The 19,505-nt window shown below is 42.9% G+C and overlaps 1 protein-coding gene across 1 annotated transcript; it reads right to left on the minus strand.

Moving 5' to 3' along the window:
• Window positions 1–3,172: 3,172 nt before the first annotated feature.
• On the minus strand, window positions 3,173–19,161 carry AMMECR1L (AMMECR1 like). Its single transcript, XM_065410636.1, has 8 exons — window positions 19,112–19,161; window positions 17,756–17,862; window positions 15,044–15,488; window positions 9,906–10,016; window positions 9,197–9,311; window positions 8,352–8,442; window positions 7,238–7,334; window positions 3,173–5,092 (listed from the first exon to the last, which is right to left on the minus strand). The coding sequence occupies exons 3-8, from the start codon at window positions 15,448–15,450 to the stop codon at window positions 4,981–4,983; spliced, it is 933 nt and encodes a 310-aa protein (XP_065266708.1). The 5' UTR covers window positions 15,451–15,488; window positions 17,756–17,862; window positions 19,112–19,161; the 3' UTR covers window positions 3,173–4,980.
• Window positions 19,162–19,505: the final 344 nt, after the last annotated feature.

Below are 19,505 nucleotides of genomic sequence, written 5' to 3' on the forward strand. Positions count from 1 at the left end.
GTCTAATAATATCATGTATCCTATGTAAATGATACATGCTGTACAATGTAAAAGCAGCCTTAAGTGATACGAAGCAAGAAAATGTGCCCTCTTATCACCACAGAAAAGATTGCATCTGGAGATGACAGGTTTATTTCACAATGTCCAGCAGCAATGAAGGAAAATGGAGAGAAATGCTCCATGCATGCCACTTATCACACTGGGAAGAGCCTTAGGTGAAAAGCTGGACAAAGTGATTCTTACATCAACTTGATACTTGACATGGAACAAAGGATCCAATAAGGATGCATAGCACATAAAATACAAGATGAATAAGTCAACCTATTCCAACTCCTTTGTAAACAGGAAGGATATTGAGCTCATCTTAATGTATTCTTAGCTTATTTTTTCTTTATACTATTTAAGTTTGCCTCAGAAGGTGACTTTTCACAAACACGCATAATAATATAACAAAGGCCTCATGAATGCCATAATTTTATGGCTGCAGAATTTATCCTTAGAGGCAGCTGAAAATTTTGGCCACAGAAATTTCACCCCCTGGAAATTCACCCTCTAGCTTTTCAGTCTTTAGCACTTAGTCGGAACATTTTGTTAAAAACAATATTTTCCCTGGTTGCATTTTCCTCCTCCACAAGGAGGAGTCCAGTTTTCAGTGTACATGCTCCTGGCAAGTGCCAAACTTGAGTCTTGAAGAGCAGGAGCTTCTTGGGCAGTTTTCTTTGATTAGGACAAAACAGCTTGGAGGTCCTTCTCCTTCCCTCAAAGAAAGAAATCACGAACTATTCAATAACCATTCCCACCTAGACCTCTCCCCTTTCACCTACTCTCTCTTCTTACACTTCTTCTCATTGCTGCCCCCTAGCACGTAGAAAATGGAAATACATAATTAATACTATTATATAGTCACTGGATCCTGTCTTAAGCAACCACTTGAGTGGCTGTTCAACAGAAAAGGTCTAATAAAGGTGAATAATTATTTTCAGTCTCAATGGGGATTTTTTAGGGTCATTTGAAGACAGGAAGTTGCAGAATAGAAGTAGTCTCTAGTTTAACTAATTCCATTTTTAAAACACTTGCAGTAGTTTGAGATGCATACACAAATTCAGAATTTCCATCACGCCAAAAAATTCAGCTTGTGTACTGCAGAAGTCACGGGGCCTTTGCACAGAATACACAGGGATTTAAGAATAAGCCTTTGTACTCTCAGAGATATCTACTTAACTATAATTCCATAAATTAATTCTGCTGCCAACTACAGGAGTATGGCCTTTTCTCTGCAATTTAATTATATGTCATTCTTAATGTGATAAACATTCATGTGACTTTTTTTTTTAAAACTTCCTCACACATCTCATGTTGCTTTCTTCCTTCCTTTGATAATCTGTCTCCTCTCAGACAGCTCATTTCCCTCCTCCAAAAACCAGACTGGAAATTCAAGTTCATTAGCAGACCTTGTATTCATACAACATGTTCAGCTTTCAAGGTGAGATATCATCTTATTCTACTTCAAGATTCAGAGAGAGAGAGAGAGAGAGAGAGAGAGAGAGAGAGAGAAAAGATGAGACAGAACAAAAGCATCTTTATCCATTATGATTTATTCTCTACAATACTTCATTAGAGGATAGAGTTCAATGATTTACACTCAGAAGTTATATAGCTAGGAGGCAACCAAGTGTAATACAAATAATTGGTCTGACATCTCTGCACTGAATGTCAAAAGAAGTCTCCTTGCTTTAAGGAAATAAAATTAAATTAACCAAAAAAATGAAACACGTAGGTTCCAGAATACAAACAGAAAACAGCACTAAGTCTGTGAAGATTGCAGATGTTAACGTATTACGAAAAACAGGTAATCCTGTCCCAAAGTTAAAATGAACTTTCAGGATTTCTTAGACTTTTTTGTTCTTATAAACTGTAGCTCTATGTGATATTTTGACCATAAAACTTTTCAGACTGAAATGGCCTCTATAGAGATTGGATGTTTAACATTATGAAAAAGTTTTTAAGAACCTCACAGTGGAAACATTCCAACACTGACATCTCCAGTGATCAAAGACATTCTCCTGTAGTTACTGTAAAACAAGACAATGCATAATTGCAGCAAGGTAACTTCCCAGCGATGGTTATCATGAGAATAAACCCTTCTGGACCAAAAGGCATTCAGCTAAGGATGAGCAAAATCCAAACCATCTGACTATTGCTGGGACCCTCTAAAGAGCAGATTTTACCTGCTATCCAGCTGAGTTCTACAGCAACTGAAGGGACCCCTGCAGAGATGATCTTTAATCCTAGTGGTCAACATTTATTTTGGTTGCCCACTTCTTGTTAGGCAACTGAAAGGCCGTATGTTTCATTTCAGACTTGTCTCATCCTTATGCATACCTGCCATCTAATGATCCAGAAAAGGGATTATTTCCTGAGAACCACTGTCCCTGCCAGAGATTTTTCTGAGATGATGTGATTACTGGCATGCTTTTCAATTGATTTCTAACCGGACCCCACTTGGGACTGATTCTGAGGGTGCCCAGTTCTCAGTCAGCAGACTGGTATTTCTTGAGTCTGCTTGCTCTTCCACTCACAGCACCAAGACAAGAACACAGTCCATCTTTAATAGAGGCATTTTTATTTATAAACTGGGTGGGGGGGATGGAAGTGGGAGGGGTAAGGCTTCCCCACTCCCGAGCCATTCAGCCCACTTCCATCTAATGCAACCAGGTCACTCAGTCCTAAAGTTCTGTTCTTAAAATGGCAGCTAACCCACTCCCTCCTCTATTAAAATTCAATCCAATCCAGAGAACACAATACACTGTTAAAGACACAGATCAGGGCAAACATTTGAAAAAGAAACTATAGAGTCGTGTAGCCAGGCACTATACGCCTGCATGACCTGTCTCGCTAGTGTGCCCAGGGGTGAACAGCCTGGCACTATATACCTGCATGATCAGTCTCACTGAGCATGCTCAAGGGTGAAGTTTTAGCACCAATTGTTTTGTTTTTTTAAATCTTTAAAAATCAAATTATAACATAGAACACTTGAACAGTAATGAGTGTAGCCCTATGTATCAGTACTGATTGATGGTGGAGGTGAATGGTATGTCCAGACTGGACCCTGCCCCCTCCCCCATCAGTTCACGGCACCTAGGAGAGTAATTACAAATCACTCTAGTTTGTAACAAGACTAATTTATTCTCAGCAGCAGGAAATCGTGAAACAATCCCTTCATCTTCAAACTTGTTTCATCTACATCACAAGGGAAATGTGGCAATTCATAAGAATGACCCAGTACAGAAGCAAGGCTGGGACGATATTGCACAGATATCCAAAATAGGACCCCCTCCTTTTCCTCACATCTACATTTCCCCAAGAGCAGCACAACATGACACTGACAAGCAAAACTGCAGGGTTTTGTTCACTTCTTCAGAGGAATTAGAAGGAACAGCATGCACAGTTTTGAGGTTTCTTACAGACCCACTTCCCACATAAGGAGAGAACATGTGTAAATTTCTGGCTGGGAATATCAGACTGTTTAAAAAGCCAGCATTACCACACATATTTTAGAGGATATATGCAATCAAATATCCATTAGTCCATTATGTTCTTAATCTGTGTTTTCTTTGACCATCCTTGCCTATTACCAAGATATTTGTAAGAAGCTTGTATAATCATTTTACAGTCCCTGATAAGTAATTTAGAGGTGCCATAATCCAGTATTGAGGACATCATTCAGTGACTTGGGTAGGAGGAGTATGCAGACTGGATAAGAAGATGCTTCCATTTAGTGGCAAATATCTTGTGTAATCAGCAGTGATGGGTGAGGAAATACAAAATGCACAGGAATTTAATAGGGTGTGAGTAAAACTGATATTTAAAAAAAAAAATTGCTTGGTGTGGCAATGACTAAATTGTGTTAGACAATGACTTACAAGCTAACCTACATAGCTTTACTCTGTAGACCTGCCTTGAACTGGAACATCAACAACTCGCATATCAGATCAATAGTCACCCTAGAGAAAGTGGCTGTCCTGTTGAAAGGAATGTCTCCGAGAGTGCTTGCTTGACTTAAACAACTTTCAGGCACTAGATGCATTTGTATGACTGCAAATCAATGCCCTGCAAGAGCCCCCTCCCATTCCCCAATCCATCGTAGGTTCTACCACCAGTGTCTAAGGCAGTAAGGAAGCCTAGTTGTAATTGAGAGGAGATCTTCCAGGCAGACTCAAGTACCTCACCATTTCTGTTCAATAGCAGGCTACATCATAAAACACGGTTTAAACCAGAAAACTGAATATGAACCAGAAGAAGAGGGCTGGAGAATTCAACTGACAGTGGAATCTGAGAATTAAAGCCTTCTGGGGTTTAAGCAATGGTTTCATTTGTAATACCATCCAAAGGGTGTTCACATCTTTAAATGGTTTCCATCCAGGAGGAGGGGGTGCTATCCAGATGTTCAACCCTCCCCTTAACATGATGTCCACCTGTGATGTTTGGGGACTGTAATCAGCTCTTGATACACAACAAATACCAGAGATTAAAAAAAGAATTTAAAATAACCTAAAAATGTTTTGTTGGACTCCGTTGCCCAGACTGCCAGAGGAACGCTCCTACTTGATCTGGGGGGGCTTTCATAATTAACAATTCAAGTTTCCAGAACGTAGGACATACAAGGACAGAGCAATCTGAAGTGGCACTTTCACTCCCAGAGGTCTTCTGCACCTCACTGCAATTCCTAGTCATGGAGCCCCAATCCAACTAAACCCCCATTTTGAGGGAAGGCTGAGATAAGGCTTGGGCCCCTGAAGTTCTGTCACACTCACATCATTCCCCCCAGGTCAGCTGGAAGGCAGACTTGGCAACGGAAGCTAGCATCATAAAATGGTGCAGTAATAGAAGTAACTGGACCAAGAAGAGGAGGCATCTGCCCCAATGATGTCATAGCCGTTGGTGGCAACTGGGGGGCGGGACTGGTCATGCAGCCGTGTGTCAGGAGTAATGATTGTAGAGGGGTGGGGCATGAAGAGTGCCATTCTGGAAACAATGCTGACGGGAAGCCATATATTCTGCATAACTGATTGTCACCTTCTCACTGCGGTACCTGGGAGGAAACAGGAAATAACAGGAAGTAACTACAGTACAATATTCATCAGCAAAAATATCACGTGTGTACTTATTATCTTCACTTATGTAGCATCACAACGGTTGAGCAACCTCACACAGAGCAAGATGGGCTCCGTGCCTGAAAAAATGTAAGCTGTGAGATTAGAGTGAAAGACTGAAGAAGTGCTTTGTGTCTCTATCCATCCATCCTATAAGCAATGCCCAACATTTTTCAAAGTTGGGTGCCTCAAATCAGGTTCCTAAACAAATATTTAGACACGTGATCAACATGACCAGATTTCCAACAGTGAGACCTCTCAGATGTCAATGAGTACTCAGCACCTTTGAGAATCAGGCTACTTTGATGCAGGTACCTATGAATTTAGGTACCTAACTTAAGGCATCCAAGCATGTAAGTTTTGGCCCATGATTCAAGAGAGGACACAAGTGACCTGTGCTAGTTTAGCACCAATGACTGACAAAGATATTTGTTGCCTATAAACAGAATACTGTTTATATCAGATCATGCAAGTCCTTCTAGATACCTAATGTGTGTGGAAAAGTGAGCTATTTTAGCATCACATATTTCAACATCAGAGCCTGACCTGAGACAATCATAGTTACAGCATTTCAGGAAGTGGTAGTCCGGGACACTGGCAACAAGCTGCTAGTTTGCATTCATTATGCATGTTTGCTTTGAGAAAAGCCATAAGCAGAGGAGTTAAACTTTTAGGGAAACAGTAGAATGTATTTTCAAGTGTTATTCACCCCCGGTGTGAATTTAATTTTTAATATACTTGAAACATTTATGAAATGACTAATAAAGCTTCAAAGTAAAGGAGGGTTTCCTGAAGAGTGTACATAGCTACTCTATGTTCCACCATCAGAATCCAAAAAATCTGAGGGTCCATTTTGGGAAATTTGTGAATTTCTACAACAGATAAGGGTTTGCTTCCATCCACTGCATTTTACATATGTACACAACAGCTGAAGGCAAGTCCATATTATCCCTGGTTTTAATGAATCTTCATCCAATCCCTTCCTCTGTTACTATAGCACATTTCTACTTCCTTGCTCTAGGGATGAGGGCTGACAAGAAGCAGAATGTCCCCATTTTTACCCAAAACAACCATATCCTGCAGACACTGCTTCCTCCTAGCAGACACAAAGGGAATACAACCAACAGTGCAGTTGGGAGCATGGATAGGTGGGCAAGTCTGAAAACCAGCCTACTTTAAGGCTGGTTCCACTGTAAAAGAGCTTTACCTTCCTTACAGATATGCCATCCTATTGAGTAATATATGGACAAAAAAAACCTTCAAAAACAGACTCCAACGAGAAACTGCTGAATTGGAATTAATTTGCAAACTAGACATGATTAAATTAGGCTTGAATAAAGACTGGAAGTGGATGGGTCATTACACAAAGTAGAACTATTCCCCCTACTGTTACTCAAACCTTCTAGTCAATTGTGGAAATGGGCCATCCTGTTTATCACTACAAAAGTTTTTTTTTTTTTTTCTCCTGCTGACAATAGCCCACCTTAACTGATTACTCTCGTTATAGTTGGTATGGCAACACCCATTTTTTCATGTTCTCTCTCTCTCTCTCTGTGTATGTATATATATATATATATATATATATATATATTATATACACACACACACACACACACACATATATATATAAGCTTCCTACTGTATTTTCCACTGCATGCATCCAATGAAGTGGGTTTTAGCCCACAAAAGCTTATGCTTAAATACATTTGTTAGAATCTAAGTGCCACAAGTATTCCTCGTTCTTTTTGCATCTACCTTATGTTAGCTTAGTGAGTTCTACTTCTTTTAATCTTTCACCTTGATAAATGTCAAGTAAATTTAGAGGCAGTAAAATTTCATTTGGAATTTGCTCACTTGGAGGTGCCCAGCTCCATAACTTCTGCATGAACTGAACATGTTATACTGTGTTGCAATATAAATTCTCTACCTCATGTATAACATTTACGATGCTGGCCTTCAACCTACACCTCTCATCTGAACGTGGCATGTCAATATTGGTATCAAAGGCAAGCAGAAAACGGATTGTTTTTGAAACCAATAATATACTATCTGATTAAGTTAAAACTACAAAGCTGTCAGCTTACCTGGTGAGTTTAATTGTTTTCCTAAAGTCATTGGTAATCGGAGCCTTAAATCCACCTTTCCTGAGCAAGGAGTCTATGGTCTGGATCTGATCCCAGTCTGTTGAGAAGTAACAGCAAGGGGGATTATTATTTTAGTATACAGCCACATTGTAAAGAAAAGGAAGAGACAAACAGGGCTGTAGAAAACCAGAAAAACCAGTGCTGACAAAAAACGGAACATACAGCAGGTTACAGACTGAGCCTTATAAACACACTGAGTGAGTTGGACATGCATGGTCTCATACTTGCACACTTATCTACACACACTCCAACCCTTCTAAAATCCTAGGGGAACTGTATCTCCTGTAATATAGCAGCTTAGTGTTCTTCTGGGAAGGTCTCCGCCCTGCTACTGCTGCATGGACCGCTGACCCATTTCTCCATGTACCACTCAAGTTTAGTTGTCTAAATCTTAAAATAATACCTAGCTCTTATAGAGTTGAATTTGGATCAGCCTGATGGTCTAGTGACAACACAGTGCACTGCTGTGTGAGAGATCAGAATTAAAATTCCTACCTTGGTCTTTTGCCCCAGGGCCAGCAGGATGTGACAACTCAACTCTGCAATGTGGAGGAAAGGAGGCAATATTTTGTGCAGTTACAATGGTGGCCATTGCTAGTTGAGTGGGAATTGTGCTCAAAGGGTGCCTGGCTCCTGCCCTCATCTAGAGGAGCTACATTAGCAAGAATGAGGAGAAAAGTCTCTCTCCTGTTGGAGTGCTGGTGCTGTGTGGCCTGCAGATATCCTTGGTGGTGGGAGAAACATGAAAGAGGAAACATGCAACGCTGAATAAAGCTGAAAGGTCCAAACTTCAAGATCCTCCACTGCTTAAGTCCGGGATCCTTTTCACCCTAAAGGACTCAATTGTGTGTGTACATGGGAGGGGAAGAAGGGCCAGATGAAAGCCAGACAGCAGTGGTGTAGAGTGTCTATTAGCCACATGATGTTTGGTGTTTGTGGCTCTAGTGGAAGGCCTTTCACAGCTATTGCAATCTAGACCCACAATCCTTAACTTTAAATATGCCATTTCTGTGACAAGATGAACTGCCATATATGGCAGCCATCTGAAACCCACCTTGTTCCTTAGCAACCTCAGGTAAGTACGTGGCTGTACGTTTGACACCTTTCTCATTGATGAACTCTATTCTGATCCCATGGATCCCAACCTACAAATGGAAATGAAAAGCCAAGTGAGAGGTATTTGCTGGGATTGAATCCCTGACTGACTTATCTTCATCACTGCGCCAGTCTGGCCACATTCCTGCCATGGTAAAGGACCTTCTCTCTCTCCCAGGCCAGCCTAACCAAAGGCTTCCCCAGATGGGCAAATGGCCCCCTGCCTCTTCTTCCAGGCCAGCACAACCAGTCTTCCTGCCTCCTCTCCTGGGCCAAACTAGGCCACAGTCTTCTAACAGGGCAAAGAGCTTCCCATCTCCTCTCCTGGGCCAGCCAGGCCATGAGTTCCTGTAGAGGAAGAGTCACACCAGCAGACTACACCCACAAGCCACAAACTTTGGCAAGTCCCTCTTCTTTATTTCTCCTTATAAAATGAATGCATTTCCATGTACTGTCTCCCTAGCATTCTGGCACCGATTGGCTCCTTAGGACCTAAACGATATCCTCCTCTAATCCCTAATGTCCTCATATTCCACCAAATTGTCTCTAGATTCCCATAAAACCAGCCACATCCTCACCTCCCTTAACCCCCCAATTAGATCCCTTCCCAACCACAACAGGACTATTCATCCATCACTTAACTGGTCTCTTTCCTGTCTCCTCTTGTTTTCCATCCCCAGTTCCTCTGAGCCCAGTTATAACATCCATACACCCTTGTAATGAAGGAGACACATTACCATGTACTAACCCGAACCCGAATGGAACGAGAGAGTGATGCAGAGTTCCAAATGCACCTGTTCTCACCTCCCAGTCCAGGTAGTCACTGGCATCCTCAAAGTTAGTGAGGAGGGAGACAGAGCAGAAAAGTTTAGGCAGCTCCTCACGGGTCAGGGGGGGAAATCGGCTGTCCTTAAGTGCACTACAGAGGGACAGAAACACATGGCCTAAAACCAGACACTGCATCAACATTTCAGACACACACAGAGTCATTACATTTAAAACCTGCCTGCGATGACAGAAAAGTTTCTCCAGTCACAAGAGGTGGAGGACATTGTAAGTAATCCTACCCTGTTATCTTCATATTATGTATCCAGAGACCTCAACATGGTTCACTAGAAGATACAACAGAGCCTCTCTGGATTTGTAAAGAAATAGTCGCGTTGGCAAGAGAACTGAAACTGAATTAACCACCAAAACGTTCAGGCTGCGGGCACATTCAGCATGTAAATAAGTTTGAAATTACCTTTAAAAAAATTAAGAGGTCAAGCAAAATCCAGATGTCACAGATAACAGAAGACTCAGCTGTTGCAGAGATGGTCCATAAGGTCCCTGGTATGTCACGTTTTTTCAACTATCGTGCAGTTCTGAACGTTTCTTTTATTATGAAATGTATAAAATTATACAGATTTATAAATCTAATAAAATTTCTCTGATGCGTTGAATCCTCTTTAAAAACAGAGGTCTTTAGCACATTAGGTTGGTCTCAGAATCACTTCATTTTCAGTGTTATTACCTGGTTAATGTGTATTCCCTGAGTCCTGAATGAAGATTCATGGCTGAGAAGGTTCCAATGCAGCCACGAAGCCGCTTGTCTCGCCCCGTCTTCCACGTCACAAAAAGCGGACTGAAAAGGCAAAACAAACACACGCTAGCCTCAAAGAATCCCAGCCTTGGGGGAGACAAGCAAAGTGTGAAAAAGCAAGTGTGTGCCAACTCTGATAAGCACCAGTGTGCCATCAGTTACCCAGTAATTTTTTGTTAAAGGCATTTCCCCCCTCTTTTCAGTATCTGTAGACAGATCAGTATCTGTCACCTTTTCCCATGAGCAGCAGAGTTGCTTAACCCCATAGGCTGCCTCTCTGTGCAAGTCTCTGAATTCTTGGTATTGTCCACTAATTTATACACAAATCCACAACAAATTAACATAGGTGAAACAAACACCTATACATTTATAGCATGCCTTTAAAACTGAAGGACACCAAAGCGCTGCACAAAAAGCACACACTTAGGGTTGTGAAAAAAACTTTTCTTCAGGAAAAAAACAAACCTAGATTTTTCTGGGTTATGTCCAAGTTCTGACATCTGGATCAATTCCCCAGGGCTAGGAAAATTTTTATTCATTACTCCTTTTGCCTATGTTTCATTTGATTTATATTTATGGAGATTCTCTCCTGCTGAACAGACATTCCTGACTGAACAAAAACAAAATACATCATCCCACCCTCTTACACAGTTTTATTGCAATTTTCACACCTTTCTCCCCCAAGAATTTATATGAACATATTTGCAGGGTTTTTTTTTTATTTCTTTTTTTGGGGGGGGGGGTGCTGATATGAGAAACAGTAGGCTCTAATTTCAATCTGTGAATAAATTAACTCCTAACTTTTTTAGAACAGGAAAATGATGATGAGATTGTCAAGGTTTTCATTATACCTTTCTTGTTTCTCAGTAGGCCCAGATGGGAAGCCTGCAGGGGGGAGAGGAACAGAAATGGGTGGAGTCATTGGTGGCTGGAGAGGAGGTTGTGATTAGCGGGTGGAATAGTGTCATTAGCTGTTGGGAGAAGGGAGAGAGTTTGTGAAGGGCTGAGAGGAGGTACAAGGTCGTGAACTGTTAGGGGGTTTGCTAGAATCTATAAACTTCTAGAAAGTTGGGCAGGGCATCTGATAATGTGGAGCTACACATAAAGCTGGGTAGCTAACCTTATTTTTCCAGGCTTCACAGTACTACATTCAATTGGTCACTTTTAATTCTAACCAGAATAAATGAGAAAGGCGTTAAACTAATGTTTCAGAACAAGTGATTAGTTGATACCAAACATCAGTGTACGAATTTCTCAGACTGAATATGTCTAAAGATGAAAAATGGTGGAAGAGAAGCAAAAGTATGGACTGAAGTAATGAAAGCAATTTTTCTAAAGAAAAATCTAAACACCGTCAAGAGTTGTGAATGAATAAAGTTAAAAAGGATTCATTCTCATCTCAAATAATGCAGAAAATTGTTTTTTTTTTAATTTTTCAAAAGGTGCCGTTGGAAGAAACGTTGTCTACTGAAGTGGAAGAGCAGAATCCTGATGAATCTGTTGATCCTCCAAGTGAGACATTTTCAATTACCAAAACCACCATAATGTTTTGCTTAGGGAACAAAAATAAATGAAATTGTGAGCACTTCTCAAGTAGTCATGTAAACTTCTGATGTACAGGTGTTTAAAACACTATTTAAAACCCAATGAGGAAAGTGACACCCAATACATCCCTGAGCAACAATGGAATTGCCATACTGGATCAGAGAAGTCAGTCACCATTAGTTCAGTATCCTACCACTGACAGTGGCCAGTACCAGACACAGTTCCAGAGGAAGGAGCAAGAAAGACTCAAGTGGCAATTGTGGAATAATCTGCCACAACAGGAGGTTGAAAAATTCTTCCACAACCATTAGCAACCTGGTTGAATGCAAAGAAACACAGGATTGATGGTTTGAGCAATGCTCGGTGGAACTCTCAGGAGAATGCATCTCTACATTTCCATCCAGCTACTGCATACTGAAACTGGCAACGAGCATGTGGAAAAACATAATACATATTTCACATAACAGACTCTATCGAGAGGTACTAAACTTGCAAAAAGAGATGTCTGAGGAATTTAACAGACTACAGGCTGATGACCTTACTGCCACAGACTCAGTGGAAATTTGGCTTGATCTAGTGAATACTGGAACCGCACAAGGACAAATTAAAAAAAAAAAAACAAATCAAAAACGCTCTGGAACCCTTCCTTTACTTAGCTAACATGACACTGATCCCAAAGAGAAAGGTCACAGGTTGAGCCCAGAAAAAGAGGGAGAGGCTCCATGGTGGATGGAACATAATCCTGAGTTAGTTCCGTCTTTTCTAGGATTGAAATTGAAGATGCATATTTCTACCCAAAATCTGTGTTTTCAATGAACTGCACTGTGGCTTTTTTTCATCAATATGATGGAAATATAATCACAGAGGACAGGATAGTTGAATTCAGAATGGTGTCAATTTTTAGAAGACCAGCATACCTGATGCTGTACAGCCAACATCAATTGTGCATGTTTTTAGCACATTCACATTGCTTTGTTCAAAACTTCTTAAAATAATGTTGATGCTGAAAAAGGATATAATTTGGTAAAAGTATCCTGGTACCAGAGGACAGACAAAATATAGTTATTCACTAATTAGCAAACTAGGAACTTGATTATGGTATTCTTGTTGGTTTCCTACTTCTAGAATTATGAGCTTTTTCATTTTATAACAAGGGCATCTACTTTACCATTTGTCTAGCATACCTGTTTGTCCACGTGACCTGGTCACTATTAGTGCATACCTTTGTCTCTTGTCTATACCTCTTAATTATAAGTTAACAGAGTGAAAAGGACACCATTGCAAATTACTTCTGTGTTTTTAGTCTAATTGCTTTGAGCACTTGACACCACTCGGTTTTATATAGTCTATTGCACTTTTGTCTCATGCCCCAGCATGGCAACATCATCCCATAGAGGGAACCTATGCCCATGCTCTTCCTAAGGGCCTGAGAGAGAGTGTTTGCTAGTAGCAGCAAAGCCAGGGCTTTGGAGCTGTGCTCCGGCTCCGGAGCAAGCTCCAGGCAAAAACCTGCAACTCCACTGCTCCGCGCTCCAGCTTCAGGCTCCGCTCCAAAGGCCTGGAAGGAATAGCAAGCAAGCACTTGCACTGAATAAGGGGAAGGAGGAGATAGGCCCACAGATGTGATGTTCTGCTCTTTTTAGGACCTTTATAAGTATCACCTTAGGAACAGAAAAACCCTTATTAAAAAAGAGCAATTTTAAGAACAAGATGTACTATCAAAAACTTGAATTATTTAAAATTAGTCAGCTGAACAGTGCCTTTTAACTCTAAAGTGTTCTGTAACAGAGTTTGTGTGAAAGAGGTTATACAAAATAAAGTTGCGTTATTGACTTGGGAATAGACAAAACAGTACAGCTCATCTTCCTGTTCCAAGCAGCAAGCAACAAACAATGAGCAGATTAATATACACTTTTCTAAAAGAAACCCTGAGATCCCAGGGAATGACAAGGAAATATTTAGATTTGGATATTACCAGCAACTATTTTATAGTCTAGCCTAGACCATTTCTCTGCTCAAATGTATTTATAGTGCATTAGAGTACAGTATGCAGCCAGAATCCTTATGTGATGACAATTGCACAGATACACAACTTATGTCATGTGGATGCCACATATTGAAAACTGAATGGGGGTGGAGGGATCCAGTCTAACAAGCTTAGCTATTGACAAAGGTGGATGGGTACTTTTACATAAATTTTACATTAATGTAAATTAACATTAAAAATTAAAGCAATTTATTTTTATCCACTTTTGGTGGTGGCTCATCTGTGCCACAACCCCTCTTTAAGGAGTCCCACAGAGGTCAATTCTCAGCCCACTGTTCTTTTCTATCTGCTTCTTTGTCAGATTTGACACCTGTAATGTCTTGTCATCCATGCACTCTGCTTGCCTTGACTAAGTAAACTGGGGGTTCCTCTCAACTTCCTCAGCTAAACCTCACAGATGAAAATGCTTGAGGAGTATCCTCACAGAACTAATCCATCTCCTGTCTTTTTCTCTTAGACACCTTCATTGTTCATAGCCTTGGTGTCATCCCTGAATCAGGACTCTCCATCTCTTCTATAGCTGCATATCTGCCTAACACCATCTCCACAACACTGCCCATTTACACCATTGCTTTGATTCCTCCAAATCTTCATTATCTCACTGACTATTGCAATTCTCTTGCCCATCCTCTTACACATACAAAGAATCACCATTGTCTCACCCAATCCTCAACCAACTTCAACTGGCTCATCCTTTATTTCAGGATGGATCCCTTGTTTTCAATAACCTTCCACTGACTTGCTTCAACCTACCTCTGACACAGTCTATTCTCCTACCACTCACCAAGCAGCAGCGTCATCCCTTCACAAAATCAGCACGATAGGCATGAAGGTTGGTTTCACTGCAGTACCTGCCACATGATGTTGGCTCCCTACCTCACCATCAAACTTACCATCTTATTTTAAATGTCTTCTGAAAAGCTCCATACCACTTCTGTTTCTCTATTTTAACCCTTTTGTACAGTTTGCATGAAAGGCATTATACAAGTTAAAGCTGCATTGTGCTTTAATGAGGGTGATATTACTGTATAATTAAGTTCTTTCAGTGAGGAATCAAATCACAATAGAGGGAAGTTGGGATGCTTTATCGTAAACTGGGATTGTACATCTTGGTAAGGGATATATTGCATGATCTAGCCCATTAGATAGGGAGCTGAAGCTTCTGGGTAAGCCTATTGCTCTTCCCACAGAGAGTTTCCAAGCTTAAAATTTGCCTTCTATTAGTATGACAAATGGAAATGTCATTCCCTAAATGCCTACTTATGTCCAAAACAAATCAGATATGAGTTTTACTCCCTACTTATGGTCAATCTTTTTGGTTTTGATTTTAGATCATCCTACAAGCAGCACAATACCCCCCTTGTATTCCTGAACACTAGTTTGCCTGTTTTCCAAAGATCCCTTCTCCCTCCCCACCAAGTCAGAGCCCTGGGTGCTGGACTGTCAGGTTTCTTCCTGCACATATGGGTTTACTCACTAGGGATCATTGGTAAATCGAGGAAGTCGTGGCTGAGGGAAACCATAGAGATGACAGTAGAGTACGTCAAAGCAGTAGCAGCACATCTCCGCTGTCACTACAAGGTTCTTGGTACTGTTGGCAGTTCCGTTAGACCGAGAAAGGGGGCTCAGAGCTCCTGAAGTGGGATTCATTCGAGTAATTGGGGAATTTGCAGGGCCCAAAGTTAAGTCAGATATGTTCTCCCTTCCATTGCTCCCATCTGCATGCTGGTGGTTCTGAAGAGGACCCGAACTTGAGCCTGGCACAGTTGTAGCCTGATTCCCGTGACTGTGTGTTCCACTCCCAGACAATTTGGGTTTCTTTACCCCACAACAGCCTGCTGCCAACTTGGGCTCAAGTGGAGGAACACAGCGTCTTTTTCCCATCCTGATTCAGCACTTGCTGCCTGGAGCACTGCAGAACCCTGGCAAAAAAAGCAATATAAAAGATTGTTACACTAGGTAAAAAAGCAAGAGTGTCTTCCTCTCCCCTATTAAGATATTAGACAGGTTCATTTTTTGGGGGGAAATGACAGAGCAACACACTTACAGATACAAAACAACACCCAAATCATTGTACAGAGAGTAGGCGTTTCAGTGCAGAGTGGCAGTGTACATAAGCCACTATCTCCACCTGATCACACTAATAACATGATTGGTGAGGCTTACTGTATATTTTAAAAATAAAAGTAGGAAAATCAATACAAGAAAAATCATTTGGCCTCCAAGCAGGAAGTGAAATAGAAAAAAAGTGCTAGGACACTAGTCACATCCCACTTGGCACCCTTCACTCCCTTGGGGATCATTCTTTCACCTACCGGCTACTGCCTCTCCCTTAATGGCTGTTAGCCCTGCATGTGGTGGGTTCCCCCTCCCCCACTCTCCTAAAGGATGTGGTCCACAGATCTTTTCTCGCAAGTCTCTTGAGAGCCAGGCTGTTGGCTTTCCTCCCCTTGATTCAACTGAGGCCTGGTCAATATGTGTCAAGAAGAAAAGGAAACTGCCACCATAAACTGCTGTTTTATAAAAAGAAGCCATTACTGCAGACTCCAGCACAGCCACACCAGGACTAGAACCACCAGCTAAAGGAAGCTGATAGTGTTTGCACATATCAAGTGCCAGCAATACAGACTCAAACCAGGGCTCATGGATAGGAAAGACTATAGGTGGATATGTACCAGGGTAGGGAGTAGCTTTAAGCACAGTGTATACCCAGCATAAGAGAAGGAAATGGAATACCAGCCATGGGGGAGGAGGTAGAATTTACCATGGTCAGAGGATGTGGTGGGGGTGCAGAAGAAAACACTCGTACACTCACAAGATGTAGGGAGGAAAAACTGAGTGCAGGCTCATGCACCCCGGGAAGGAGCAGATCGAATGTAGGCACAGAGATTGGGCACCTGTGCAAGAGGGTCAGGAAATGATTGAGGGTCAGCATGCACAAGGGTGAGGACTGAGTGTGGGGGGGGTAAGAATCTATGTAGATAAGTACATGGTCCCATCACCATAATATCCAAACATATCAAATTTTAATGTGTTTATCCTCACAACAACCCTGTGAGGTAGGGAAGTATCAGCCCCAGTTTTCATAATGGGGAACTAAGGCATGGAAAGTCTAAGTGATTTACCCAAGGTCACAAAGGAAGTGTAGCAGAGTCAGAATCAAACCCAGGTCTCTGTTTGACAGGCCAATGCTTTGACCACTGGACCATTCTTCCAATTTCCAAATATTCAAGTGGTGGGTGAAATGAGTGCACACACACAGGCTGGGAGGAAAAGAATCAATTTGCTACATAGCTGATTAGACTGTTTTTGCAGGGAAATTCCCTTTCCCTCTCCTACAACCAAGAACAATTTAAGCTCTAAAGAGTTACTTTAGCTGCTACAGGACTGTTGTGCTATCCCAAAATGGAACACGATTGGTTCGGGATGTTCGTGAGTTGTTCTCTCTCTCTGTGGACTACTTCTGCTTAAAGTGTTTAATTAAATTGCACAGGTATGTGATGTGCTATCTTTCCCATATAACTATGCCAATACACCTCCATCCTGACCTGCAACAGCCCAATGTCGCAGTCCGAGTTTGGTTTTGAGCAGTGACCACTCATCCTCCCCAATTGCTTTGTGAACAAATGAAGACTAGAGTGATACCAAGATTATTTTCATTTGTGACCTAATCTAGAATTTGACTGAGTAGAGATAAAGGCACTAGCTTTCTTCAAAGCAGGAGCCGCCTTTTAATGTGTTTGTAATGCACCAAGGAGCCTCAATCTGGACACTAGTGTAATACAAATGAACCAAGTCACACCACATAGCTCTCGCTTTATCACTCTTAAATTCACCACATATATACCCTGCCCCATTTACATATTAGACTACATCTTTTGAGAGCAGCAGCAAGACTAACAGTGCATGCTCAAGAAACACTTGTTTCAGAGATTGGGCACTAGAATCTTGGGGTTTCCAGCCATTTAAACAACATATCCCTTAAAAGCACAACATTTGGTCATCCTGCCACAACATTAGTTTATGATGCAGAGTTGACAAAACATGAAAGCACTTTCAGTTTATCCAGGAAGGCAACTTTAGCACCCTGGGGTGTTGGCAGATTGTTTCTCTCTGTGCTACGAATATAGGTTAGTGCAAAGAAATAGGAGCTTACTATCTTGTTGTATTAGCATGAGGTCATACTTACTGAAAGCAGAAAACTTGTATTGCCAAGAGAGCAGCAGCGTGTGGGGGAAGCTACTTAATATCAGGAATGAATTCTCTTTTCTCAGGTCCCATTCCTATTCCCCAAATCTGAAAGGGAGGATTTCAGGGATTGTGTGTTACAGATGAGGCTGAAGTTATAAAATGGTCATTACATGAAGACAAGAATTGTACAAAAGGATTCATGGAAGCTAGAGACTGGACAGGAGTCCAATCCTAACTACCAGGCCTAGCCGATATACGGGAAGAGATGGATCAGGTGAAGCTACTAACAAAGGCTGGGTATCTATCAATCACCACATTCCCTGGACCTCTTGCATATGCTGCCGTCTGGGTATAATATAAACTCATGCAGAAGTCAGCATGCAATGAACAGATGCTTTAGTGGAGGCACTGTTTTTGATACAATATCAGACAGCATTTCACCTTAGTTAAACTCTGCCCTGGACCAGGAACTGCCTTCCCACCCCTCAGGAAAGGGCAAGACAGACAGAGACCAACCAGGTGCTTTCAATAAACTCCAATTACTCTAAATACCCCAAGACATAAAACATGGGGAATCTGCAAGGACTGGCAGGGGTAGGGTGGAGACAGGGCAGGTGACGGTGCACGTGCAGTGAGACGGGCAGGAGGAACTGGCAGGGGAGAAGTTGGCCTGAGAGACAATATAGCACATGTGGGGGAGGGAAAGAGTTGACTGGACAAGTGGGGAGGAAGCAGGAGATGTGGGGGTTTAGGTGGTTGGAGATGACCAGGCGGGGGATGATGGGGACAGCAGGTGATCAGTTAGGAGGGCAAGAAGTGGCTAGTGGGGCCTAAGGGAAGGAAGGTGACTGGGCAGGTGATGGGGCAAGAGATGACCAGATGGGGAAGAAAGCAAGAGGTGACCAGGCAGGGGCAGGAGATGTAAGGCCAGGGGAAAGTAGGTGATAGGGCAGCAAGTGACTGGGGGATGGGTAGAGGAGGTGATAGAACAGCAAGTGATGTAAGGTGGGGGGAAGGAGGAGACAGGGCAGGGGCTGATGGGGCAGCAGCAGGTGACCAACTGGGAGGGCAGGAAGTGGCCAGCGGGGGCTGGGGGAGGAAGGTGACTGGCCAGGTGATGGGGCAGGAGATGACCGGGGCGGGGGCAGCGAGGCTGCTTCTCGCCAACAGGCGGCGCCCGAGGCCACTAAACTTTCCGGGACGGGGGCGCGCAGGGCTGCACAGAGACACCGCCCCCCGCGTCCCGGCTCAGGGCGGGGATTTAACCTCCACAGCCCCGCGCGCCGGGAGGGGGCCCGGCTCCCCCAAGCGCAGAGGCCGCGGTGGGTGGGGGCCTCGCCGGGGACTTTCCCACCTTCTCCTCCGGCCCCGGCGCAGGACGCGGCTTCTCTGCCGTCTCAGCCCAGCCGCCGCCGCTGCCTCCCCTCCGCCGCCTCCTCCCGCTTCATGGAGCCATGGGCTGGGCAGGGGCTCCCCGGAGAAGCGGGCCCGGCGGGGCGGGGGGGGCCGCACAGCGAAGCCGGGGCGAAGAATTCCCCAAGCCGCCGTGCAGAGGGGCTGGAGGACTGGAAGGGAGCGAGGCAGCACCCAGGTCCTCCCCTATCCCAGAAGCCTCCTCCCTGACAGTGAGGTAATAGGGGAAGAATGTGCACAGTCCGCCAGCTTCCCATCGGCCCCGCAGCCTTGGCCCGACCATAGAGAAGAAGGGACAGTCTTCCACAAAGAAACCATAGATGCCAAATATTTCC

This window comes from Emys orbicularis, chromosome 9 (assembly GCF_028017835.1).
Source record: "Emys orbicularis isolate rEmyOrb1 chromosome 9, rEmyOrb1.hap1, whole genome shotgun sequence".
NCBI lineage: Eukaryota > Metazoa > Chordata > Testudines > Emydidae > Emys > Emys orbicularis.

Coding starts and splice junctions, on each gene's coding strand:
- AMMECR1L (XM_065410636.1), bottom strand. CDS start 15,450: ATGGGAAAAAGACGCTGTGTTCCTCCACTTGAGCCCAAGTTGGCAGCA. Junction 8,443..9,196: donor GTGACTACCTGGACTGGGAG/GTGAGAACAGGT, acceptor TTCCATTTGTAG/GTTGGGATCCATGGGATCAG. Junction 5,093..7,237: donor AAAACAATTAAACTCACCAG/GTAAGCTGACAG, acceptor GTTTCCTCCCAG/GTACCGCAGTGAGAAGGTGA.